The sequence below is a fragment of the Daldinia childiae genome (assembly GCF_008694065.1).
Source record: "Daldinia childiae strain JS-1345 chromosome Unknown Scaffold13, whole genome shotgun sequence".
Taxonomy (NCBI): domain Eukaryota; kingdom Fungi; phylum Ascomycota; class Sordariomycetes; order Xylariales; family Hypoxylaceae; genus Daldinia; species Daldinia childiae.
In genome coordinates, this window is record NW_022984654.1 from 888,945 (window position 1) to 916,109 (window position 27,165).

At 43.3% G+C, this 27,165-nt stretch overlaps 7 protein-coding genes across 7 annotated transcripts; 5 read left to right on the forward strand and 2 right to left on the reverse strand.

The window, feature by feature from the left end:
- Positions 1-848: 848 nt before the first annotated feature.
- Positions 849-2,147, forward strand: GL218_08656 (Transcription initiation factor IIF subunit beta; the record flags this gene model as incomplete). The annotated part of the gene is made up of 4 exons (XM_033585462.1): positions 849-1,139; positions 1,197-1,473; positions 1,539-1,741; positions 1,797-2,147. The coding sequence occupies 4 exons, from the start codon at positions 849-851 to the stop codon at positions 2,145-2,147; spliced, it is 1,122 nt and encodes a 373-aa protein (XP_033440602.1).
- A 683-nt stretch (positions 2,148-2,830) lies between these two features.
- On the forward strand, positions 2,831-3,691 carry GL218_08657 (uncharacterized protein; the record flags this gene model as incomplete). The annotated part of the gene is made up of 1 exon (XM_033585463.1): positions 2,831-3,691. One exon carries the CDS (start codon positions 2,831-2,833, stop codon positions 3,689-3,691), a length of 861 nt encoding a protein of 286 aa, XP_033440601.1.
- Positions 3,692-5,974: 2,283 nt separating this feature from the next.
- GL218_08658 (uncharacterized protein) lies at positions 5,975-6,688 on the forward strand (the record flags this gene model as incomplete). Its single annotated transcript, XM_033585464.1, has 1 exon — positions 5,975-6,688. One exon carries the CDS (start codon positions 5,975-5,977, stop codon positions 6,686-6,688), a length of 714 nt encoding a protein of 237 aa, XP_033440608.1.
- Positions 6,689-7,458: 770 nt separating this feature from the next.
- Positions 7,459-7,941, forward strand: GL218_08659 (uncharacterized protein; the record flags this gene model as incomplete). The annotated part of the gene is made up of 1 exon (XM_033585465.1): positions 7,459-7,941. The coding sequence occupies one exon, from the start codon at positions 7,459-7,461 to the stop codon at positions 7,939-7,941; it is 483 nt and encodes a 160-aa protein (XP_033440607.1).
- Positions 7,942-9,157: 1,216 nt separating this feature from the next.
- Positions 9,158-10,395, reverse strand: GL218_08660 (Actin-related protein 2/3 complex subunit 2; the record flags this gene model as incomplete). The annotated part of the gene is made up of 6 exons (XM_033585466.1): positions 9,158-9,237; positions 9,290-9,338; positions 9,392-9,492; positions 9,542-9,964; positions 10,024-10,265; positions 10,334-10,395. The coding sequence occupies 6 exons, from the start codon at positions 10,393-10,395 to the stop codon at positions 9,158-9,160; spliced, it is 957 nt and encodes a 318-aa protein (XP_033440467.1).
- Positions 10,396-10,729: 334 nt separating this feature from the next.
- Positions 10,730-15,784, forward strand: GL218_08661 (putative WD repeat-containing protein C3D6.12; the record flags this gene model as incomplete). The annotated part of the gene is made up of 3 exons (XM_033585467.1): positions 10,730-10,746; positions 10,810-13,690; positions 14,678-15,784. 3 exons carry the CDS (start codon positions 10,730-10,732, stop codon positions 15,782-15,784), a joined length of 4,005 nt encoding a protein of 1,334 aa, XP_033440468.1.
- A 1,216-nt stretch (positions 15,785-17,000) lies between these two features.
- On the reverse strand, positions 17,001-18,407 carry GL218_08662 (uncharacterized protein; the record flags this gene model as incomplete). Its single annotated transcript, XM_033585468.1, has 4 exons — positions 17,001-17,333; positions 17,406-17,646; positions 17,699-18,047; positions 18,101-18,407. The coding sequence occupies 4 exons, from the start codon at positions 18,405-18,407 to the stop codon at positions 17,001-17,003; spliced, it is 1,230 nt and encodes a 409-aa protein (XP_033440469.1).
- Positions 18,408-27,165: the final 8,758 nt, after the last annotated feature.

Sequence of the window (27,165 nt, forward strand, 5' to 3'; positions counted from 1 at the left end):
TGGTATGTGGTGTAATAATGTAATAATGTAATGTTTATCTGAAGCGCGACTTCCTTGCTTAGTGGCAAGAAGGGGAGAGAAATCGTTTAGGGTGGAGATCCGCAGTCGCAATGAACAAAGCCGGAATGCCTGAATAACACTGATGGTAATTCTAATTAGGCGTAGTAATAGAATCACGATCAATGAATTTAAAGGACAGTTTATGTCGTCTATGCTTGTGAATAGTGGAGGAAAGCAAACCTTGAACTAATGTCTTGTAACCTAACAAGACTATATCGTGATGTTTTCCGATTGTGTGATGTCTAAGACGTGAATTGCGGCGCAAGGAAGGTTTGGGAGGTTTGGGCGGTTTGGTGGAAAGTAACGGGTTAGGTGGGGCACATTAACCTTATCTAATCAGAATATCGGATCTAAAAGGCACCTACGTAGGTGGTACATAGGTTAGGTACATACCTACATCATAGCTGTACATTCAATTTCAAACTCCTGTATGATTACCTAAGACTAACCTATCAGCTTACTCTACCTAACCTTAGGTACCTATTATCTAAGACTCTTTGAAGACCCACTCAATCAGAACTGCTTGCAGTGGTGGCTGATTTACATCACTACATCATTAAGCTTCTTTTTAGCCTTGACACGAGCCGCGTGCTCAACCCTTTCAACCATCAACATCCAACTATTCCACCCCATCGCACCGCATCGCATCGCATCGCAACCACACGCCACATTTCTGCAGCAATCTAAAATCGAAATCATTGCAGCATACAACACACAATATCATTCGAAAGAGCTAAATCCCCTTCTTGACCCCCTTCCTATTGGATATAGCGGATACAGCCGTCAGCATGGCTGCACCCAGAGTCAAGGCCGAGCAGGGTATCAAGCCTGAGCCTAGCATCAAATCCGAAGTTGATGATGTTGGTCCTTCCCCCGGAGCTATGTCGGAAGATGACATCTACGAAGACGCTGGAGATCTTGAGTTCTACGACCCAAACGATTTGCATGATGGAGCAGTTTATTTGACCCACGTACCAAAATATCTTTACGATGCCTGGGCGAACATGGATGACAATGACGAAATCAGAATTGGCACTCTACGCCAGTGGTCAGAGGTCGGCCCAAAGGGAGAATCAAAGGTGAATTCATATTCATCATTCCGAAACGCCTATAAACCCCAGCTAATCCCGTCATAGCCACGTATAGCTATCCTGTTGGACCATAAACTTGCGCCCCATCAGCAGATCCCCAAAGAATACAATTTAGAGGTTAAGGATATGAGCCTTACCAATACATTTCTATTCACTGAGCAAGATCTTCCTGGCTACAAATCGAAGGCTCAAGGAGCTAATAGCGATATCCCTTCATACATCCGTCCGAAGCCAGAGCGTCCCCAGCAGAACGCGCAGCCAGAGGGTGAAAAGCGTGGCCGCAAAGGCCGATATCAACCCTATTACAGGAAGGCTATTCCCAGTCAGTGACGCATTTCCATCTACCTCAGAATCCAATTTCCGCTTCAGAGCACTAATTGGTTACAGAGAAAACGGTCCTTGCTGGTCGATTCCGCCACGAGCTGAACTGTCGACCGACTTGGACAGAAGAGACTAAGCATTGGCTCAGCATAAGAAATAATGATGCGATGAAACCGAAGGCCACCACCACGCTTACCTCTACCGCAAGACCTACCGGCCTTATCCAAGCTGGCGCGCATGTTTCCAACGATAAATTTAGCAACTTTGTTGTAAGTCTTCTCTTGACACTAATCTCTAACCCCGCCAGTGCGCTAACATTTTCAGCGCACTGGTCCTGATGCCAAGAAGGGAGCCAAGAAGCAGAAGGAAGAAAAAGCTGCTCGTTTACCGAAGAGCGAGCTGCGCGATCGTATCTTCAGATGCTTCGAGCAATTCAACTATTGGTCTATGAAAGCTTTCAAACAGGCACTAAACCAGCCGGAGGCTTGGCTACGAGAGAACTTGGAGGAGGTGGCGATCCTGCATAAGACGGGACGATTTTCCAATCATTGGGAACTGAATTCAGATCACAAGGGAGGACTCAATGTCCTCGAAGCTAACGGCGCTGCACCTGATACTGCTCCCGAAGAGGACGAATCGGAGTCGGACGCGGAGATGGAAGATGTTCTTCCATGATCGGAGCACGGGAGAGAGTCCCGTCGGGAAACATGAGTGACTAAAGGCCGTACGGCAGGGAAAAGGAGTTGCGGCGTCTTTTACGGTTATGATACATACTCAGAGACCTTGTACCATAAATGATACCCTCGGCATCGCACAATCAGGACTGAGGTTTAGTGGTCAGAGTCTGCATAAGTTCAGACTACATGGGATTCAATTACTACTGCGTAATAGGCTTTACAAAGTTTAGATAGGAGGCGACATGTTTGTACATTGATCGATGTGCGAAGTAGCAATCTGTTTCCAGTGTTTTTAATAGTTTGGTTTTTAACATTGTTATAAGCCAGCTTTAGCGAATATTGACTTACTTGACCTATTCATTAGGTAGACAATCATACTAATTGAATTGCTATGTATTCTTTCTTGAGCACATACTTGAACCATGTAATGAATTCACTCGGTCAAGCTATCTTACGTCAAATTAAATATAAGACCCCTTTTTAAGACTCTATGTACTTCCGTACTCCTCATAAGAGATTCCTTACCTAAGGTTAAATACATTAGGGATCTCCACAATTATATTACCTAACTCCAACCAACCAAAGTTGAAATATCAATGACCCCCTTTTCTCCTTTCCCCACTCTTCACCATCCCCCCCTTCGTGTACCTTGTATTCATACCTACCTCATACTGTATCATAATGAGCATCTTCCTAGACTTCGATGGAACGATCACGGTGAAAGACACCGTAGGCGAGTTAGCCAACTTCGCTCTGCGCGTTAGGGCAGACGAGGGCCAGGACCTGCAGAAGGAGTGGGACGCCGTCGTCAACGCCTACGTCGACGACCATAGCGCCCACGTGGACGGGTACCATCCCCAGTCGCATGCGCGCAGTTTGCCCGCTCAGGAGGTGGAGTTTCTGCGGCACATGAAGACGGTCGAGACGCGGTCGCTCGGTCGCATTAATGACTGTCGCCTCTTTAGAGGGATCAGTCCGGCTGCTTTTCGCGAGGCTGGCCGGGACTTGGTTGGCAAGGGCACGATTACGCTCCGGTGCGGGTTTACCCGGTTTGTTCAGGAGAGGCTGAGGCAGGGCTGGCGCGTCTGGGTTCTCTCTGTGAACTGGAGCTCTGCGTTTATCGAGGGCGCGTGCGGCGAGCTGTCTGGCGTTAAGGTCATCGCGAATGATGTGCGCGAAGACGGGTCGGTTGTCGGGCCCCCGATATTGAACTCGGGAGGTGCTGATGGCAGTCATAACGGGGAGCCGAGGAATTTGACGAACTCGCATGATAAGCTAGATGCCATGAAAGCGGTACTTGAAGCTGAGGGGTTGGTTGGGAAACCGTCAGTCTACTTCGGCGATTCAACAACTGATCTAGAGTGCTTGCTCGCTGCTGATATGGGGTTCGTTGTGTCGGATAAAGAAGATTCGTCGCTGTTGAAGACGCTTCGGAGGATAGGGAAAGAGGTGCCTCATGTCCAGGATCAGAGTACGACGAGTAGTCTTGCGTGGACTTCAAATTATAGAGATATACCAGATGACAAGTTTATCCTTAGTTAAGAGAACGAATGAATTGATTTTTTCTGCAGTTGTAGTAGATCTCTACCAGGTTATTCTGTTCAATTTGTTTACTCTCGATTAACGTTTAAGGTCTTTATTTAACAAGTTATTTGACAGGCACGGGTTTATACAAACTAGTATAACATAACAGTCAACATATTCGATCATAGCCTCTTAAGCTCATATTACTTAATATGTTTGACTTTCTCTTTCTTTCTTTCTTTCTTTTTTTACGTTAACTACCTCCTAATATAAACGAGGTACCTGCCTCCTATTGTTGTAACAAAACACGACCTTGTAAATACGCGTCGCCCTCCCGCCATCACACTTATCTCAAGACACAGTTTCAACCATTTTATTTAATTTTCCCCTAGACCTCTTATCTATCAAGCGTGTTAATATAAATTTTCCGTCTTTATCAATCTCTTCTCCTAGTCGTAAGCTAGTAAAGGTATGTAATACCTATGTGTTACAGTTGTAGTTCAAGCCTGGCAATCCAGATCTACCTCCTTTAAAAAATGTTGGTCATTTCTATAGAAGGTGAGTCTAGATCCATCATTTATATGATAAGCAACAGCTTAGCTGAGGGAATTAATCTCGTGTTCTTCAAATAAGGGCAGTCAAATTATAGAAGGCGGGTAGAAAGTCTATAGCTGCAATATGGTGTGCCTATCCTAGTACGCTAGAGCACAGTACTATGCTATAGGTTGGATTCGATAGCAGGTAATCGTAGAAAGAGCCTTAAGATTATCAAAGCGGGAAACTTAAATTTTGAAACAATCAGGCTCCTATATTCCCATTAATTTTACCCCAATTCATGACAATTCTGTCTGGCGCTCTATTGTGGCAATGGGGTTGGTCTTTTTGATTTGCCCCTAAATGGAATCTAAGATAGTGTTATTAGTATTGCGTGCTATTCAAGTCTTCAATTTCGCAATCTCTTCTATAGAGCATCTATTTGCTGGCCCTTCCGTGTCTCGCCTCCTAATAGGTAACTGACCTGGATACTTGAGTATTTTATTTCGAAGTAATGTTCTATCTGAGCCTCAGAAAAAAGCCAGTTAGAAATTATGAAATAAATGCTATTGTAGTTAGACAAATATGACAATAACTATTTGATACTAAGTCATATTCAACTAATATCTTTCACGAGGTTTCTTGTACTTGAAAATGATCTAACAACGACTCATCTAACTTTGAGTATGGCCGAGAGTAAGGCGTGCTTAAGGGGTGATTAGGTGAATACAAAGACTAAGAAAAGTCAGGAAGCCATCCTAACCTTCTAGATCTGAGATATGACCTGGCACATGAGTGGCTCAATGATAGGCAAGAGTTCATCTGATATGAGCTTGACTCAGTCTAAACACACATGTTATTCAATTACTGATAACCTCTCTTAGATATCTATTCAAAACTTGATTGCACGATCGCGGCCATACTATAAGCAACAGTTGTAAAAGTTATTGTACTTTCTCTTCGCCGTACTATCATCATGACCCTAGCTTAATGACACCCTTACACACATTCGGTCTTGTCGTTGGAGATGATTCACGTATCATACATTAGCAGCGTGTTTGACGATGGTGACTACAAACCCTTTGTCAATCCTTCGTCAGACCTTGGTCAACCAAGAGTTCCCAGCACATCTCCTAGAAGGTCTTGAAGTATCTACCAGGTAGGTAGCCATCCTACTTAAACATGCCCATGGCTCTCATCATCCCTCTGCCAACCATCCCAAAAGAACCTTGCCAGCAATATATACTCGAAACCTTCCTTACCTAGCTTAGAAGTATCATGAGTTCCGGCAGCACTGAGTCAATAGTCCCTGACAGGACTGAGCGAGAAGAGCGTCGCGAGAGGTACGAAATGGTAACCCGACCCTCTGGCGTACGCAGAACATGTTATACCGAATATAGCTCACCTTACCCTGATGATATCTCACCTTACCCTGACGATATCCCACCGAGCCAAGGATACGCACCTCCCGGGCCGCCTCCACCATATGTTCCGCCTCCGTACCCTTATCAGTCGAACTATACTCAAACATCACCGGCTGGATCATACTACCCTGACTACTACTCTAACTACTACCCTAACGCTAACTCAAGCCGACAACCTTACCCGGGTCCGCCTCCAGGATATCACGCCCCGAGATCTCGTCCAACTTGGCCCCAATATGCAGTGCCTCCCAGGGTGCCAAATGCTCCCCCGGCTCCTCCCACTCGATCTCCCAGGGTAGTACTAACCCCCCAATACTCTGGGTTCGTAGACCCTAACCCATATATGTACCTTCAACACCACGCCCCGGGAAGCCCATTCGCTAACATTCCCGCTGCGCCAAGGGTCAGCCGCCGGCACACTGAACCAATGGCCCAGGTGAACCTGGACGAACGGCCCGAGACATTGTCATTCTGGACAGAACAAGAGCTCTACCAGCGGATGACCGACACGTTCAGGCCGCTTGTAGGTATCATAGGACGCATCGTCCAGGAGCAGCTACACCTCCAAGAGCAGCCAAAGGTCAAATTCGACATGTACCCAGTAAGAGCCGACGATGTCACCGGTATGCCTTTAATAGTACCACACTCCATGTCGCGCGGCCCCATGTTCCAAATCACGCTGCCGGCTCCCGGCGGCACCAGGGCTGAGCTCGAGAGGGTGCGGGATGCGCTGATCGACGAGTTCGCGACGCACCCCAACGCCTGGCACCGACAGGCCGGATTCGTGTTCCGGATTTCGCGGCGGTTTCGGGTAGGAGCGTGCGCTGCTGCGAAGAGGTCCTGGGTCCCGCCGTCGTGTGTCTATAGATACTCGCGCACCGAGCGGCGCTACGTAGCGCAGTATCTCTCGCCGATCCTGGAGGATATTCGGGAGCTCGATGCGGCTTTTGTCCACGGTGATGATAGCGACGATGATCAGGACGCGCTGGTGAATGATATGTGGAGGGATGTGCGGCGCCGGAGCTACTTTGCATGCAACCAAGATCCTAGTGCATAGTTAGGTAGGTAAGGAATGGACTAAATAGGGGGTAGGGGGGAGATATTGATATAGGAAATCTTGAACTTCGGTTATTGAAGCCAGGGATTTTTTATCCCACCAGGCATACATTTAGTATTGTCTTAGTCGAGACCCTTTCTCGACCAGGATTGTCATCGCGGGGAATTATTAGTTTAGCGATTGTTTTATAGCTGAGAATAACTCAGGAATATAATATTTCTTTTTCTATAAATATGTCTATGTACTTTTGAGTTGAAGTAACCGGAGCTGATTAACGTAGCATGAAAGACAAAGCAAGCCGTATGGTATACACTCCAATAAGCAGAATTAGCCAAGTCTTATAGAGATCTTATGGGATACAAACTAGAAATAGCTTCTGATATGTGTGCTTGCGTACATCAGAATTACATGTGAACATCTTTGTGTGACTTCATGCTGATTACCCTTAAAGATCGAGGATGGTATAAAGGGGCTTATGTGTTAGGCAACTTTAACATTCTTCTAAGCTGCTTTGGACAAGACAATGCATGACATGTTATACCGGAGCCTAAGTTAAATGAACAGGACAAGAGCCTATTGTTATAAACATGAAAGGAAAAAGGCTCTTACAACCCTATTGTCAACTGAGACACATATAATACCTCCCAGCCCAAACTAAATAGTTGTTTTCTAAGCTATACGATAATTAAAGCATAGATAATTCTTAGCCAATGATCATCTCCACTAGAACTTTTGCTCGTAATCAGTAACTCTAGCATTTTTATTGGAGGATGTGTCATCATCGGAAGATTATCTATCAGTGCAACCACACTGCCATGGACCCCTCTCCCCTGAAGGTCTGCGAGGTGCAGCGGGACTACGAGTCGGGGTCAAGTCCGGGGTCATGCGAAGTTGTTGAGACACATGGATTGAGTAACTTCAGAGTTCCTCGTTTTTGCTCACCTTGTCATGACAAGAAGACAAGCCTTGATAGCCGGATTAGCCAGGCAAAGTCGCTGATAGCAGACCTGAAGAAGCAGTTAAGCGAAAGCTACGGCCAGTGTGTATTGCATATGGAAGAGGCTGGCCTGGAATCTGAGAAGAAACAGGAAACTACGCTGGAGGTCTCAAAGGAGGCGACCACTGTAGAGTCGGGTAGTGATGACAACGATCCTGATGAAACAATGGAGAAAATCGACCCTGTCGAGGAGTTCCTAAAGAAGAAGAAACAGGAAAGTTATGCTCATCTCATGATGATCTCGGATTATAAGTGATTAGGTTAAGTCAAGGGTAGGTATACTTCAATAGAATTTGCTTATAAATAGTTAATCCTCCACGCCTTGAAGGACGTAAAATATACCTCTGTATAAACTAGAAGTCTTTATGTGACCTAAAAGCCTTATAAGTATAAAACTCTCTAAGTACTATTTATGAATGTTTCGCGAATCTAGAAGAAAGACTAACGCCTGTTCGTGTACCTTCTAGCAAGTGAACACTATAACTTACCCCCATACACACGTATATATACCTATACAGCCTACTTAATAACCGACTCCTTTCACTACATCATCATCATCATCAGTATCCACCAGCCTTTACCAACATACCTAACAAAAAGCTTCAAAATATCTTCCCTCGAACCACACTATGCCGTCCAAACCAGAGATCAACAACAACAAAATGTCATGCGTAGAGAGAATACAAACCATAGTGAAGTATATCAATTGTGTGCTTATAATAGTAGTAGTCTTCATGGCCGCCCTCTTTTTGCTAGCGCCTCCCCCTTGCCCTACTTGCTCTGTTACGGATTGCAATGCTATAATGGGTCGAGTCATTGACTTATGGACCGAGCACTGGGGAGTTGGAAAGCTATGCAACTGTTTCAACTAAATGAACTGCGATTGGGGGGAATGTTGATACGTATATGACGTCTAGGGGGAGGTTATATACTTGTAATGTTTCATTGTTGAACGCGCTGGCGCGTGAGGATCGTGTACTTACATTATACGAAGTAGTATACTCAAATGCATAATTATCTAGTGCCTCTATTTGGAGTAGGTAGATAAAGGGACACAGGTCTCTTTATCTTAGGGTGGCTTATAGTTAGACATTGAGAATAATGATAATCTCCACTTAACCTTTATCTTTTTATCTTCTACCATCCCGAATCTTGTAGCCGTGTCTTATGAGTATGTCGAAAGTAGAGGAAACTATAGGCATATATTCATCTTCCTATTAGGCCAATAGAGCTCGATATACTTACAATCTAATACATTGGAGAAACAATCATTTTAGAGCTCGTCACTGTCGCTATCTTATGTCTATTAACCTCTAAACCGTAGAATCGGACATGATACGTGAGCACAGATGGGTATATTATCGACTTGTCAATTGATTGTGGTATTGTTCGTTAGCGTCGCGTATATAAGGATATGGGCTCACGTATCATCGCTATGCCCTAGTTATGAAATCCTGTTCTAGACAATTTCTCTAAGCTTGAACCTTGAATGTTCTTCCACTTGCTGTCTTCCTCTCCTTTTCTTCGTTCTCAGGTCGGGCTCTTCGGAGTACTGTGCTGATGATTAGTGTATAAACCCCTTATAATGACGAATACAATCGTACCTTGCAAGAAGTCTGCTGTTCGCCTTCTCATACGGGAGTGAATATACGCCTAGCCATTTCATTAGAAGATCCCATAAGTAGTTGGGACCAGTATCGACGTACCTTGGAGGCTTTAATGTGATAGTGGAAGTAGTCTCGGAAAGTCTGAATGTGAGAGATGACATCGGGCATTCGTTGGGGTGTCAGGTGTCGTGGGAATAAAACTATCGAGGTTAGCAGGGAACTCCGGGGAACCTGCAACATAGAACATACCAAATGTGACATATCCAACTTCGTTACCTTCAGTTGCCTGCACACCAGGAACCCCTTGTAATTCTAGGGGCGGATCATTCCTGAATAGAACTTGGGGTGCATTTTGGATGGCTCTCCTTCGGGCGTCGACGAACTCTTGAATGAAAACCTTCCCAAATACCCTGTCGGTCTCCTCACGGAAGATGGTGCTGAAGATAACAGTTACACGATCGTGGCTTGCCTTGACGTAGATAGCTTCCTCGTCACGGTAGTGGATAGCCATAACCTCACCGCCCTCTCGAACACCTTGGGGTGCTTCTTCTGATGTATACTTCGAAGCATCCTCTTTCAACTTGTAGTGCTCGGCATAAGCATGCTCGAACGGGGCAGCCATTGCGTTCCGCTTTAATAAGGAGATCTTGCTGACCAACTCATCTCGTGCCTCTGCAAAACCCGTTAATACGATCTAAACTAGGTAAGACAGTATTGTATTATGCAATTACCCTTTTCCTCCGGTAGGTTCTCTAAGTCGACTTGGACGGAGAAATCGTAGCCGGTCTCGGGTGCTACGACATAGGGACCATACTCTCGCTGAAGTACCTGTTCGGCACCGTACTTGACGAGATCCCTAAAGCATCGGATTTGAATGGAGACCAATATCTTGGTCTTGGTCTCTGGGGTTGAGATGTGGAAGATTACGCCATCGAAGTCGGAAACGGTCTGGTCAATAGAAGCGGGAGGAGCTCTAAGTACATTATCATATGGTTAGATTAGGGGTGAGATATAATAAATAGTCTTGGTTTTTAAACTTACCCAAATAATCTCTCCTTGAGTATAGACTCTATTAATACGTTCTGATAGTCTAGAAGCAGCATGATGGTTAAATATTGACTTCTTCTACTTGCTTCGTGACGTTTGTGTGGTATGAATCGGGACGTGTAGCTGAATGTATGGAAATATGGAAATATGGAAATACGGGAAAGGTGCAACGAGATTCAATGAGATCAATTCAATGCTGCCTTGGTGGGGCTTAAGTAGTATGCAGTTACGCGATTACGTAGCAAAGCGATAACTTGATTATCCATCTTATCGAAAAAGAAGTTCCGATAAGAAATTCTTATCGCGTATCTCCAGAGAAAAAAAGTTACCGCGATTGAATTTCTTGAGTAGAAGAAGTCAAAACTTCCAAACTCCAATTCCGTCGCAACCATGGTCAAGTCATACTTGTGAGTACCAAGCCATTAATGCGTAGTCGCATATAGATCGCGCTAATGATTATCAAATAATAGGAAGTATGAGTATTCAAAGTCGTTCGGAGTTGTAACTTCTAGTACATCGAACCTCCTTTGGACACAGCAGAACCGCTCCAGTACCGGTGCTGGTCAAGCGCTTGTTGCGGCGAACGAAGAGCTCCTATGCTGGGACATTAAGACGGGAGATGTTGTTGAACGATGGAGAGATGAGAAATGCTCTGCTCAGGTGACTGCCATTGCCCAAAGTCAGATCAATGAAGACCTATTCGCTGCCGGCTACGAGGATGGCAGCGTCCGACTATGGCGGAGCAAAGACCCGAGTCCCTTCATAACATTCAATGGACATCGTTCGGCCATAACAGTCCTAGCGTTCGATCGATCCGGTGTCCGACTTGCGAGTGGTTCGAAAGACACCAATGTTATTATCTGGGATCTGGTCGCAGAAGTCGGCCAGTTCAAGCTACGAGGACATAAGGACCAGATAACGGGACTGCAGTTCGTAGAACCGCAAGAGGAAGTGCAAAAAGGAGAAGATTCTGAGGCCATGGTTCTTGACGGTGTAGGCGACTCTTCGTCCGAAGGCTTCCTGCTTACTACTGGAAAAGATGCGCTGATTAAACTCTGGGATTTGGGGTCGAGGCACTGCATTGAAACGCACATAGCGCAAACTAATGGCGAGTGTTGGGCATTGGGACTTTCTCCAGACTATAGCGGATGCATAACTGCTGGCAATTCTGGCGAACTGAAGGTCTGGGCTCTCGACGCCACTTTGCTCGCCGCGTCGAGACAGAAAGTCGATATTCCTGTTAATACTCAATATCTGCGAGATCGAGGGACCCTATTTCGACATGGAAAAGACAAAGCTACCGAGGTTGTGTTTCACCCCCGCCGGGACTACTTCGCCGTACACGGTTCAGAGAAATCTGTTGAGATATGGAGGATACGCACCGAAGCCGAAATCAAGAAGAGCCTAGCAAGAAAGAAGAAGAGAAGAAGGGAGAAGCTTGCGCAGAAAAAGGGTAGTAACACAAATGGCGACGTCCAAGTAGATGAGGAAGACGACCAGGACGAGGATATTAGCAGTGCTGACATTAACGACGCTTTTGCCCAGCACCTTATCATTCGGACAGGTGGAAAAGTGAAATCTGTCGATTGGGCTGATATTCACGGCAAGAAGAAGCTCCAATTGCTAGTCGGTACAACAAATAACCAGCTGGAAATGTTCAATATGCCTCTAAAAGAGAAGAGTAAAAAGTCAAAGCAGGAAGACATCCCTGATTACGAGAGAGCCTTATCCATTGAGATTCCTGGCCATCGAGCGGATATACGGTCGTTAGCTCTTAGCTCTGACGACAAATGGCTCGCCTCAGCGTCCAACGGAGGCCTCAAGATCTGGTCGATGCTGACACAGAAATGTGGCAAAACCTTGGAGTGCGGGTATGCTCTATGTTGTGCATTCTTACCCGGAGATAAACTTGTCGTCATTGGTACAAAAAGCGGCGACATTGAACTATTCGAAGTGGCTACAGGTACTTTGCTAGATAGCGTTACTGCACACGAAGGCGCGATTTGGTCCTTACAAGTTCATCCGGACGGTAGGTCAATCGTATCTGGAAGTGCGGACAAGTCGGCCAAGTTCTGGAAGGTCCAGGTGGTGCAAGAGGAAGTCCTAGGAACGACTCGGACTACATCACGTTTGAAGTTATCACATTCGCGAACATTAAAGGTTTCAGATGACATCCTAAGCCTTAAGTTTTCACCAGATGCGAGGCTCCTGGCTGTTGCTCTATTGGATAGCACGGTGAAGGTGTTCTTCGTAGACTCCCTCAAATTATATCTCAATCTCTACGGACACAAGCTGCCGGTCCTAGATATGGATATCTCATACGATAGCAAGCTGATTGTTACATGCTCGGCGGATAAGAATATTAGGATATGGGGACTTGATTTCGGAGATTGTCACAAAGCATTGTTGGGACACCAGGACAGTATTCTCCAGGTCAAGTTTCTGCCGAACAACCGCGAAGGCAATGGTCATCACTTCTTTAGTGCTAGTAAAGACCGAACGATAAAATACTGGGATGGCGATAAGTTTGAACAAATACAGCGACTTGATGGTCATCACGGAGAAATATGGGCCCTAGCGATTAGCCAAAGTAGCGAGCCACCATTCATCGTTAGTGCCAGCCACGACAAGAGCATTCGAACCTGGGAAGAAACAGATGAGCAGATATTCCTCGAGGAAGAGAGGGAAAAGGAGATCGAGGAGCTGTATGAGAGCACGTTAACAAAATCCCTAGAGCAAGATCTGGATGCAGACGACGATAACGGGGAGATTGGAGCCGCGACAAAGCAAACATCAGAAACGCTGAACCATGGCGAACGAATCGCGGAGGCATTAGAGCTCGGCATGGCTGATTTGCACGTTATGCGGGAATGGGAAGAGGCCAAAGCGTTAAATCCGAATATTGCGCCACCGCAGCGCGATACGATGTTTTTGGCCCACGGCGGAATTAGTGCTGAAGAATACGTTATGAAGATACTTCAGAGACCGGCAGCATCTGCACTGAACGATGCGCTCCTCGTTCTTCCGTTCGCTTCAGTCCCTATACTCTTCACATTCCTTAACCTTTTCGCTATGAGGTCGATGAACATTCCTCTGACGTGTAGGATCTTGTTCTTCATGCTAAAGACACATCACCGTCAAATAGTAGCCAGCAGGACTATGCGAGTGATGCTAGACGGGATAAGATCAAACCTACGAAAAGCTCTCCAGACACAAAAGGACGAGATGGGGTACAATATAGCAGCACTCAAGATCGCGGGCATGCAGATTCAGGATAAGGGAATTAAAGACTACGTGGACGAAAACTGGGATGACGGGACCGGAGCTCAGAACGTTAAGAAGCGGGCTTTTGTACATGTATCGTGATAGAATTAGACGATGCATTAAGTATCTCTACCTATATATACATGTAACTATGTAGTGTTAGTTATATGTAATGTTTACAGTAGTTATACCAATTTTATAAAAATAGAAAGATCCAAACTTTGTTATTTGGTTGTATGGTTGTATGTACTATGTAACTCGGGATGTCATGTATAAACTTAGGTACCTAATGTACATACAACTTTCAATCAATTTATACCGCGTGCAAACTTAAAAGAGTCGGAACCAATGATATCATCCCTTTCGTATTCTCCCGCATACGCTAGTTCGGCCGAAGGTTGTCTTAGTGTCTTGGCAGGAGACTAGAGCTCTCTCCCTTGTGCTACTTTAGCTACCCCTCCCCCGCAAGAGAGCTCACCTGCAGCAATAGGATGAGAGAGTTAAGTGGAGTCCATTCCGTTACCGCCTGCCGGGTTCGTAGCCGTACCTCGGTATCTCCTGCGACGTCAATTCCTCGTTTTTTTTTTGAATTGGGCGGGTTGATCTTCGTCTCCGATTGGTAATTTACCGATTATCATATTTTACTTTTACTTTTTACTTATTGATGAGATGTGATGGCTTTTGTTTCTTATAGTTAATTATTCTTGTTTTGCTCTTACCACTAGTTACTACGATAGCTATACTTCGATCTAGACCGGATTATAGTGATAATTGAGTAGACAGACAGACAGACAAACAACAATCGATATCCCCTTTCCTTTTCGTCAGCTTCGTGTTAACTTGAATCGCGAGTAAAAACTCGGTAACTCGACCATGGCGGGCAAAGTAAGGCATCCGATCGATACGGCAGCGTTAGAACGTTATATTACTCAGAATGTACCCGAGATCAAGCTACCGCTGGACGTGAAGCAGGTTGGTTAATTTATACTATACAATCTTAATCCCATCATTGAAGCTATATACATAATATATATATATATATCCTTTCGTACCGAATAAACTAACAATACCCAGTTCGGCTTCGGTCAATCCAACCCAACCTACCAACTCACCTCCCCCAACAAAACCCGCTACGTCCTGCGCAAAAAACCCGTCGGCAAACTCCTCTCGCAAGCCGCCCACAAAGTCGAGCGCGAGCACCGCGTCATCGCCGCCCTCCAACACACCCCCGTCCCCGTCCCCCGCGCCTACACCCTCTGCGAAGACCCATCCGTCCTCGGCACGCCCTTCTACATCATGTCCTTCGTCGACGGACGCATCATCCACGACCCAAGCATGCCCGCGCCCCACGCCCAGACCCCCGCCGAGCGCGAAGCCCTCTGGCGCGCCGCCGTCGAGAGCCTAGCCGCCCTGCACAGCGTCGACCCGGATGCCGTAGGCCTGGCCACGTTCGGGAGGAAAGGCGGCTTCTACGCGCGCCAGCTGGCCACCTGGACGCACATCTGCGATATCCAGGCTCGCACTACGGATGTCGATTCCCAGGAGGCGGTGGGCCCGATACCGCATATGGACGAGTTGGTGGCGTTTTTCGCCGACGAGGCGCTGCGGCCGCGCGACAGGGCTACGCTCGTGCACGGCGACTACAAGATCGACAACGTGGTGTTTGCGCCCGGGGAGCCGCGCGTGGCGGGCATTTTGGACTGGGAGATGAGCACGATTGGACACCCGCTGTCGGACCTGGCCAACCTGCTGAACCCCTTTTACCTTGTTTCGTTATCGCAGTTGCCGACTTTTGCCCCGTCGTCATCGTCGTCTTCTTCTTCTTCGAAAGACGGGGTTCCGAGTCAGAGCGAGGCTATAGCAGCTATAACCAACGCCGGTTTCCTCCCCGGCGCCACGCCCGGCCTTCCTACCCCCGCCGCGGTGTTATCTTGGTACGCGGCGGCCGCGGGCTGGGATCCACGACCCGACGAAGTAGCTTGGGCCTGCGCGTTCAGCGTGTTCCGGCTCGCGGCCATCTGCCAGGGTATCGCGGCGCGTGTCGCTACGCGTCAGGCCAGTAGTGCCGATGCTCGTCGACACGCTGCTGCTGTACGACCGCTCGGCGAGTTTGCGTGGGAGCTGGTGAGGAAGGAGAAGGAGAGGCGGAAAGCTACGTCTGGTAGTGGCGCGAAGCTATGATAGACCTCTACCATCGTCATGTTTTTGTCACTCTCGTTGCGTTGCTACATAAGCCTTTGAATCTAAAGTGAAGGATTTGGCTAGACGGAAGTAAGAAGTTTTACGTCTTGCTGGAAACTTCTGAACAAGTGTGAGATTACTTAGGCCGGAGAATATGAGTTACGATCACAAAATCAGCATTCTTCTCGTGTATTATATACCCAAGTTAAGCCAACATATTTGTATGTGTTTTCAATAAGTCATTACTTATTAAACGAATCGATAGTATTGAATACTTGCCTACGTCAGATAGTAACTATACAATGATAAGTAGAACAAGAATCTAAGCAAACTCTCATAAGCTCATGAGCATATATAACCCCCTTTCGAAGGATTACTTTTCCATACAGCAACAGGTCATTACATCACATTACACAACACAAGCACATCAAAACATCGCAAGCTATCAAAGCACGTCGCTCAATTACAGCCTATTTGGCTATCTGAATTAATGAGTATAGTTAACCCTTCACCGCAAATCTGCTTCAGGACGGGGAGTCAAATATATGCATTCATGAAGAAGCCATATCGCCTTGAGGCCGAATAGAAATCCCTATCAAGTTTTTGTTTCGGGGGAGGAGACTTCCCAGTCTAATAACCGTCTCCTAGAAGTGAATTTCATGCCTGTCGTCAAATCCGGCGGCCCGCTGAAATCGAAACCGTCCGTGCTGAATGGGAAGAAAATATCATGGTGAACCTGATCTGCGTATCGTGCGTAAAACTTATAGCCGCCCTATCCGTCCCCCTAAAACCTCGCCCCCCTTCCCCTAACGCCTAGCAAAATATGTCCCCTGAGTTGAGTAGAAGAAGTGTCTGTAAAATAACTGCCCTCGCGAAATCCTCAAATCAACCTGCGAATCGTGCCAAACCACCGAGATGCCGTGTGCGGAAAATAAAGAAAATTGATGCAGATCTCTATGTGGATTACCTGCTCCATAAGACCTCGCATGCACGAATGAAAAAGAAGAAATAACAACTTAGAAGCACCATATTGTTGCTTCCCCTATCGCCTGTTATCGGAACGCACAATTCGTCCTAGTCTATTACGTTGCAGTAGATACTGAGAACTCTGTGTTGCTCGCGTCATATGTAGAGGTATTGACATCGGGTTTCGGTGATAGTGAATGGTAGGTTGTAATCCAGGGGAATTTAGGTCCGGGTTTCCCATCGCGTATCCCTATGACTGCTGGTGAGAGATAGCCCCTCCGTAGATAGTCTCGTCGGCATTAGACATGTAGACTTCTGGGCCTGCATATGTCGGGGACATCGGCGAGGCATGCTGTGAGCGCATATGGGGTAGTGGGGTATACTCATCCACATTACTACCAGAACCTCCCATAATTAATGGGTTCAGATACGGCTCGGTCGGTGCTCCTCCCATCTGTGGCGGAAATTGGAAAGCAGGGACATTAGTATCAAATGTCGGTCGGGTAGTTGTGTTCGACGAAGATACAGAATGCTGGCGATTGTGTGAATGGTTCGCATTCGGTCTGCTAAGCCAGGGGTACTGCTGCAGCGAATTGTTAGTAAAATTTACTTCCTCCCGCAAGGCTTCGAGGAATGCAAGCTAAGAATTACGAACCTGAGCTGGGGCGGCACCGTTTGATGAGAAATGCGGCCGTCCAGAGGGGAATCCTCTCAAGCTTCCGTGGCGAGGACGCACTCTACGTCTGCCGTCGCTAGCCTCGCTAAACGGAAGCGGAGAGTGACGATCCCCGAAATTGCCATGCCATGCTGGTGTTCGAGAATTATACATCGACGGATTGTCTTGTCTTCTAGCCGGAGCACCATTTAATGCAGCATAGTCGAGTTCTGGGAACGGGCTATACCATGTGTTAGTATAGGGGCATAACACCATAAAAGAATTACAAATACCTCGAAGCTAAAGTTGCTAAACCGCCTAGCGTATTTTCAGCAGGTCGCCCGAGCGAATCTTGCTCGCTACGTTCGTGCTCCCGGGGGCTCCGGTTCTGCATCTGCATCTGCATCGCCACCTGGTGGTGCTGGCGTAAGAATCGATAGACGTTATGAGCATTCATCGCGTTTCGATATTGAGGTTCCGATGGGACTTTATCCCTACAGTAGGGGCAGCTATCCGATTCTTCAAACCACTTCTTGATGCAATGGTCTCCGAAGACGTGCTTACACTTTGGCAGCCGCAGCGGGTTTTCACTGATGCCTTCGGGAGTCTCGGCTCCATAGTCGTTATAGCAGATCACGCAGGCTAAATACCATTAGCTATAATTACACGACAACGGGCTGGACATCACAACTCACTCCTCTCATTTTCCGGTAAATGCGAAATTGCCACGCTCTCAAGTGAGGTGATAGCTTTCTTAGAAGCGACCCTCTTATTTGACATGGCCCCCCTAATAAGTTGGTGCGCTCTCAAACGATCATCGGATGCGTTGTCTAAACCAGGTGCATTGTTGACGGCAGCCTCCAAGAAGGAAAACGCAGCGGGATCGGGTTCGGAGTCGTCGTCACTAGACCAACCCGACTCAGATGATAGTCGCGGGACAGCCCGTCTGTTTCGGGTCGCACTAGCCCGACGCGGCTCGGAATTTGCTATCTCGTTTGACATGTCGCTAGTTCGAGGACCACCAGGTGCTCGGCGGTGAGGCGAAGATGAGGCTATGGCAGAATCATGGTTAGACTAACCTTAATATACGAGCAAACATTATAAATAAATATTAGTAGCGTACCTGAGTTAGAGGATCCGTAGTCAGTCTGCCCACCCGAAGGAGTAGTTACGTCGGAAGTCGTAAAAGGTGATGGTATACTATGACGAGTAAATGGAGGATTGTGTTGGCTCGATTGCTGAGTGGGGTGCGAAGTTTGGGGAAATGTTGTTTGCAAGTTTTGGCTTGCAGTTGTAGGAGGCATAGAGGTGAGGGATGGTAAGGTTGTCCTCGAACCATGCACCGAGGCGTTATGCCCTGTTTCGCCCGCAATTCCACCCTGAGGTTGTTGCTGCTGTTGCTGTTGCTGTTGTTGTTGACCTTGATTAGAACCTGAGAAACCTCCCTGACTATGCTGAATAGGAGCCGTGCCTCCAATCCGCTGCAAACTGAGCAACGGCGCCCGGTAACGGAATTGGTGTGGGTTACTATGTGGGTTGTATAAGTTGGGCCCGTTCGATTGATATGGCGGCTGGTTCATTTGGCCAGTAGCCAGTGGTAAAATAGGCGGAGAAGGTTGGTAGAGAGGATCAGTGTTCCATCGGGCATGTGGTGGGGGTAAAGTTTGCCAAAAGTGAGGGTTGTTGTGCACCGGATCGAAGTAGTAATTAGGTCGAGACGGAAACATCTGTGGTGGATGTTGGTTGTGCTCAGCAGCAGCAGCCCTTAAGGCCGGACATGCAGAGCGAGCTGTGTGATCAACGTTCGCCGACGATGAGGACGGATTAGAATGCTCCGGGGGGTGCATCATGAAATCCATTGTCGAAGGGTCCATGCTATTATTTTTCTCTACTAAAGTATCAACCTTAGTTTTCAAAGACCGTCGCTCCCGTTCCTATATCCTTACGATTTCAGACGTGTGGTTGCCTTTGATGTCTTTGGTGGAGAGAGTGGGACGGATGAGAACCGGACGATAGACGGAGGGGTCGGTGGAATAGATAACCAGGGCTGATGGCCTTGGGATGCGGATATAAGTAAGATCACCAGGGGTTAAAGTCGGTACAGTTGGAACAGCCGACGATATTGAAGTATTTTCTTTTCCTTTCCACACGGTCCCAAAATGACTAATACTGTGTCAACCAGAAGATCCTACCTACTTGACACTTTTCGCAAGGTGCGTGGGGAGACGGCGATGACGGCATAGACAAGGACTGATGGTTTATGTGAAAGTAGAAAATTTGGTGTGGGATATCGTGCCTGCGACGAGTTTGTTTTCTCGGACCGTTCGATTATGTACCTGAGTCGTGACGGGTAAAAAAAAAATAACACTGTTGCCAAGTGACAGAGAGGTCGAACGTGTGTCAGGTCTTCAGGTCTTTGTGATCTGTTGCTACCTATGAAGACTTACGTCTTCCCCCCCCCCAAACGCTAACTAACCGGGCAAAGTGCTGTGTGTAAATAAGTAATAAGACTTGCTTGCAAACGCTTGCCTTTGACGATACTTAAATATCAAAATACTTAAGGGCGGAAATGGAGAATATTCGATCCTAGGTATTTGACGACAAATTGATAATAGGATATAGTTAGGTAGGAAGATGGTGAGAAGATATGTCGCCGATACGGCGAGAGGGTAGTTTAAAGACGGAGATTGAGATATGGAGGGGTTTTATTTAGATGCTAAAAGCTAAGAACCAACATCCGATCCGATGCATTCATGGGCCTACCTAGGATGTACTTTGGATCTATCTCCAGAGGAAGGTAGGTTCGGGAAAAACAACGAAGGAAGAGGGAAAAATGGATAAGTAGGAAGGTAGGAGGGAGACAAAAAAGGACAAAAAGAAGGCTGGCAGAAAACTGACTGTGCTTCAAATTAAGAAATGGTAGTAAGTGCGATGCAACAAATACGCACGCTCTTACCATATTAGATACAGATACAGATACAGATTACAGATACAGCAATACAGGAATACTTTTAATAACGATACAGCCATAGGTGCACTGTATGTATTCCGTAATATGTAATAGGAAAGTTAGGTTAAGTGGGAATGTCTATTACATGTATTGATGTATGTAGGTATGTATGTACGATACGATACCTATGATACGATACGACAAAGTATGTACCTATCTTTCATACCTTTCATACCTTTTCATACACTACATGCAACCAGTTCCAGTTTGACCTCAATGGATCCAATGGACCCAATAGACGATGAAGGTGGGTAGGTACTTACAAGCGTACTTCGTACATACACTACCTACATAACCTACATAAAATCCACCTTACATACATTACATCCATGACCTACCTTCAAGGTTACTACCTAGGTAGGCTGCTAGGTAGCCAGGGCTGTCAGGTAGGCCTACCTTGCCTGCCTACATCCTACATACGTAGTAACATAAGCTAACGTGCGTGAGTTGCAAGTTTTAGGTAGTTTGTGTTATCCAAGGGATTTCCATTGTCCACACAGGTTTTTTGGTTTTTTGGTTTTTTTTTTATCCATTACACGGCTCTCCAAGGAAGAAAAAAAAAATACCCCCCCATTCATACGTACCCATGTACTCTTAGACCTACCCAACCAGGTACTTGGTTGGCATGATATTATTGGTACTATGAACCGAAGGAGTCATTATCGCAAATCCCAAAATCAGCAGCAAAAAGATATAAAAGGATAAAAATGCCGTCGGACTTTGACACGTTATTCGCGGAGAGGCGACAACTAGCACTCCCAAATTCCAAGGTCCAAGCTCGGAGGAAAAAAAGGTCCAACGCAGACTCCGGGCCAGTCTGGACTGGCTTGGCTTGGCTTGCTCTAGGCGGACTCAGATGCTGACGGGTGCCTTCATCCGGCAGAAGAATAAATGCTCATGTAGAAGCCCTAGGTGTTTGGCATCAAATGCTATATAGAAACAGTTGACGTGTTGCAGTATCCATATATGTAGGGATTGTGCAACTGGTGCAACTGGTGCAACTGGCGTGCAACTGTGTTCCTCTACTGCATTGATTCGGGGACTCGGAACTGCGGTCGTTGGCTGCGGAGTGCTAGGATGATTGCTGCTTTGGTTTTCTGACAGGGAGATTTCAGAATTGGTTTCACATTGTGATTTTGGGTATTTGTACAGAAATTGCACATGTTACGGGCGTGCGGGTAAGATAAGAATATTGCGATAAGGTCTTATCAATATCAATCGTATAAAGTACCTGACTTCCTTTTCTTCTATCTGTCATTATGATAAAATATAAGATCAGATTTTATAGCATAACTACGCCAAGTACAAACCCAATTACCTACATAATAACAAAATAAAAATAAAAATAAATCTTCTTTTATTTCTCTTTGAGACTTTGAACTAGTTAATTATTGACTTTAAGCTCTTGAGTCTGTTGGACTTGTTGGACTTGTTGGCAGGGTTCCGTTCCGGCTATTGGGATAGCGCTTCTTTCCTTATTCGGTAATACCCGACTGAAGAGTGGAGATAGTCCGTATGATACGGTATAATAACTAGTACGGATAGACATTCATGCATTTAAAGTGAATATCGCTCAAAGTCGCTAATATGGCAACATGGAAATCTTCCGCATCATGTAGGTCTTTAAGTGGTAATTCAACTTTAGTCATTTCAATAGTCATTTTAACATGATCACAATCCTGAAATAACGAATCAATATTCAAGATTTCCATCCCATTTTACACAAGTGGTACCCTACTGACTCGTTCCCCAGCCACATGATGGGATCACCGCCCCGACTAAGCCAAGCTGTTTTTCATTGATCACTCATCGCAGATATTCGTCGTATTGCTATGGAACCCCTCATATCTCCCCTCCCCCCGTCCCATACCCTGCCCTGTGCTAGCAAGCGCAAGAGAGAGACAGCCCCCCAAGCCAGCGCCTCGCTGCAGCTAGGATGCTATTTTCACTTATAACCAACCAAAAAAGTACAGCACCGACAAGCAGCCCGTCACGGTATCAGCCGGTCGTGGAAGTGATCTTGTGGTCGAGTAACGATACAATGATGCTACCTACTATTACATAGGCCATCTTACCTACCTAGGGTCTAATGAATCATCCCAGTCCTTCGTGGATACCAGTTTAGGTAGCCCTGGCCGCCAATACCGCAACTTGTAAAAAGAAGCCTGCTCCCTTCCGTCTGCCTCAAGCACGTCTTGACTTGATCTATCGTCTCTTACATCCTTGTCTATGAGCAGATAGACTAACACGCACTAAGCATTTAATGCTTACAAGTCATACCCTTCTGTCGCAAAGATGTGCCAGTCTAACACGGTCCAGAAAAGTTCTATATATGACGAGGATAGGAGCATTACACGCAACAATACAGGACGCCCCACGACTATGAGATTATGAGATTATGAGCAAGCAGCGCGGTTTGTGCGGCGAAATAGTAAGTAGGTTTTCGGACCTAGAGGGTTCGAAGATGGTAACATCATCACCAACACCAGTTTCAAGAGGGGTCCGCATCAGTCCGAAAGACATGTACTATTTTACGGAGTATTCAACACGGTTCCGTGCGAGCTCCAACCACGCAGATCACACGCCTGCATAGATGATTCTGCGGACACACACATATCGGTCCGCCGTTCACTATCCACCCTAAAGCTACCCCACGGAACATTTACTATTATGTAGGCCACTAAATAGGTCAACGACGTTCTCCATATCGGCGACCTAAAAAAACGACTATGAATTACTACGTGCAGATAGACCACTGGTAGTAGTTTAGCTAGCGATCTCCATAAAGCGTTGGGGCGCTTCTTCCCTTATCTTGTACTCCGAGAACAGGCTCATTTGATAGCCTGACTTATATTACCCTGTTCTCACTCATACCTTATACCGCCTAGGTTAGCCAAGTTCTTGTCTGCGACTGTTGCAAGGAATTGCGAGCCCGCCTATCCGTCAAGACACCGCTCAGGTAACCTAGCCTGCATCATCACATCACGCTGACTTGTATGCCTATTTTGTGATCCATTCGATATCATGACGCAGTCATGCTACGAAAACCTCGTCGGTATTGCGCTGCTCGTAATCTTGTTAATAGCTCAAGTTTGATGGCATGTCGTCCCACCCAAGACTACCTAAGAATGATGTATTTGCTAGTTTACGAGACGAAGTTCTGCTTAGAAAAGTTGAGCGATCAAATTTGTTGGAAAAAAAAAAAGAAAAAGAAAAAGAAACCCCATTTAAAGAAATATCCTCTTCAAATTCTACATACAGTACCACAGAGGGAAGGAAATATTGCAGACCCCAGTAAAGCGATTAGGACCAACAAATATCTAGTTCGAACCTTGAGGGGGCGGCCGACAATGGACCATATATATTTTACCATGAGAACTTTATGCTAGCCACCCTCTCACCAACCAGAAAAAAACTTGAAGATATGATACTGTATATGGTTTTTGGCTTATGAAATCTCTTTTTTTTTTTTTTCTTATTCCCGAGGCGCATATTTACTATACGCAGGCTAAAAAGGTTGTCCAAATCACTTAGTTATTGGAAGCCGTGTCGTAAAATTAAATAGGTAATGTCAAGGTACTAAAGATAGGTACATTTCCTATGACCTCAATGGATCAAACTTTGGTTTATCAGAAATGATCTAAACCAGTATCAATATCCTTTTAAACGATTGCGAAATCACCCCGCCAAAACCCTGTCGTTAATATTTAATATTGAAAACTGTATTCCGTACCCACCGTATCTTTGGAAAGTTTGTACATACGGGAATCCTTAACTAACCACTAACCTAAGGGAATCAATTAATACTCCCTGCATCCGCCCGTACGAAAGGACCATTTGTCGTTCTTGGTAATAAATGGGAAACTCTAAGCACTTTGATTGGCTATCTAGCAAAAAGGATCGACTCAGGGTTCTACTCGTTAATTTTGTAAAACAACTTTTACGGCTTTTGCAGCATTCCTATGGACATTCTTATGAACATATGAACATATGGACATATATCAGCATCTTACTGTATCTTCTTAAGTGCCCAAGTCCCCCTCTCCTCCCCCCCGTTCGATGGGAACATGGTCGGATATAACATGGACACATAGTATGGATTCATGGATTAATGGATTCAACCATGTCAGCTGGAAAATATGACCTCGAGGACGTTTTCGGGCTTTTGCCCCGTCCTACCATCAATATTGAACCAATACCTCAACGCCATCTATTCTCTTGGTATTTCAAGCCTATCGACAGAACTACCCATGCAAATGATATTTGGCGAGAACGAGGCCTAAGCAAGGCCTACTATTTAATTCACGATTTAGAAGACCAATCTGTACGGCCCGGATCACAGCACAGCCTATTCTTTTCCCATCCGTGCTTCTAGGCTTTTTGGTTTACCTTATTACCACTACCTACCTAGGTACCCATGCTATCATGCTCCCATACTCTATTACCAGATGGCTGGCCGGGTTTAGATCCCAAATCATGTCAAAGTGGACAGACAAGTTCTTATTCTTAGTTCTGTCCCAACCGCCACCGAGCTTCTAGATCAGATACAGTGCCTGGCCAAAGCCACTGATATATTATTACCTTTTGTTAACCGGCGCCAAACTTCCCTACCACCAAATTTGAGTCATATGATGAAATTGGTCTTTTTCACCGCATATCTGTCTCCGCTCAAAACCCGCCGCCAGGGAAAAAAAAAGTGCCCTTGCCCTCTCGGTATTCCAAGCATACCATACCGGCAAAATATAGTTTTGAGATATGATATTTAGGAGGTGGAATGATATTTTCCACAATTACCATTTATTTTACAATAATTATTCCTTTTTTTAAAATAGCGTATTAATAAATTTATATAGGAAAATATAATATAAGAAATTATCTTTTATAAAGTAATTATTTTTTATCTCGGAACCATTTTCTAACCTATATAACCTATATAATTTATTATAATTTATTGTTTATATAATTTTTATATTATATATAAGTTATATGGTATATTTTATAAATTATTACCAATTATATAATATATACCTTTAATAAAATATAATAGATTATATTGCGAATTTAAATGATATTTAATTATTTTTTATTTAATTATAACTTTAACTTAAATATAGAAATTATTGTAAATTTTACTACGCTTTATTGTTTATTTATTTTTACGCAATTATACCTTAATAAAAAAATAAAAAACAATTTTATATATATCTTTAATAATTTTATCAAAATTACTATTATTATTTTGGTTTTTTATAATTAGTAAATATTAAATAAATTTGTTTTTAATATACTTTTCCATTATTAACTTATGTATTTTTTTGTTTATTTTTAAACACGTATATAACTTTTTTAATTATAAATTTTAAACTTATATAATTTAAACTAAATATTCTATTATAATAAAGGTAATAAATTTATTAATAAAATGTAAACTAATATAATTAAGTCTTATTATAACTTTATAAATATTAAATATTTTTTTATCTTTAAGCTAAAATTAATAAAGATTAAATTTATTAAAAATAAAACTAACGATATTAACCATATTATTAATTAAATCAAGGTTAATATATTAATATATATTTATTATATTTTTTATTAATAACTTTAATATAATTAATATAAATATATATAATATAATAAATAAATAATATATATTATAAATTTTTTTTAACAAAAATTTTAATAAATTTTAATTTATTAAATTTGGTATTAATAATTATAATTATTATAAAAGAATAGAAAATAATTTATTAATATATTATTTTAATATAACATATATTAGTAATAATTGATTAAATATTAAAAGTAAATAAATTTATTTTTAATATAAAATAATAAAAATAAATTTAATTTTAAATAAAAAATTAATTAAAATTAATTAAAATATAAATTTATTTTTAAAGGCTTATAATTATAAAGGAAAATCTTTAAATAAAGGTAAAAATTATTATTAATTTTTATTTATAATTACAATAGGTATTACGTATATTAAATTTTTTATAAAAAAAAAAAAAAAATTTATTTGCTACTTTTATCTTATATAGTCTTTTTATATAAAATATTTATCTCACTTTTTTATTTTAAATTTTTATTTTAAATTTAAATTTTTAATTTTTAGTTTAAATTTATTTAATATTTTATTATATATTTTATTTTTGAAATTATTAATAATTAATAATTATAATTTATAATATTTTAAATTTAAACGTTAATGATTTTAATAGTTTTAAAATTATTAATAATTAATAAATAATAAATCTAATTTAATAATATTTTAAACGTTAAAATTTTATTAATTTTAAAATTTTTAATATAATTAATAATAAAATAAAATTATATTATATAATCTTTATAAATTATATACAAATAAAAATTACTTATATAATAATAAACTTAATAATATTACATGTATTTAATATTATAAATATAAAAAGATTTATTAATATAAAAATATTATAACCATAAATAAAATAACAAATATATAATATAAATAAAATAAAATATAAAAGAAGTAAAATTATAAAAAATATAAAAAATTAATAAATATAAAAGGCAAATAAAGTAAAAAATAAAAAAAATATAAAAAACTAATAAAAAAGAAGATTAAAATAAAAAAGTTTAATAAATAAAAGAAAAAACAGAAAAGAAAAAAGGGATAGAAATAAGGTATAAAAAGAGGGAAAGGTTAAAAAAAAAGGAAAAAAAATTAAAAAAATAAAAAACTTAATAAAAAATAATTTTAATTATTTG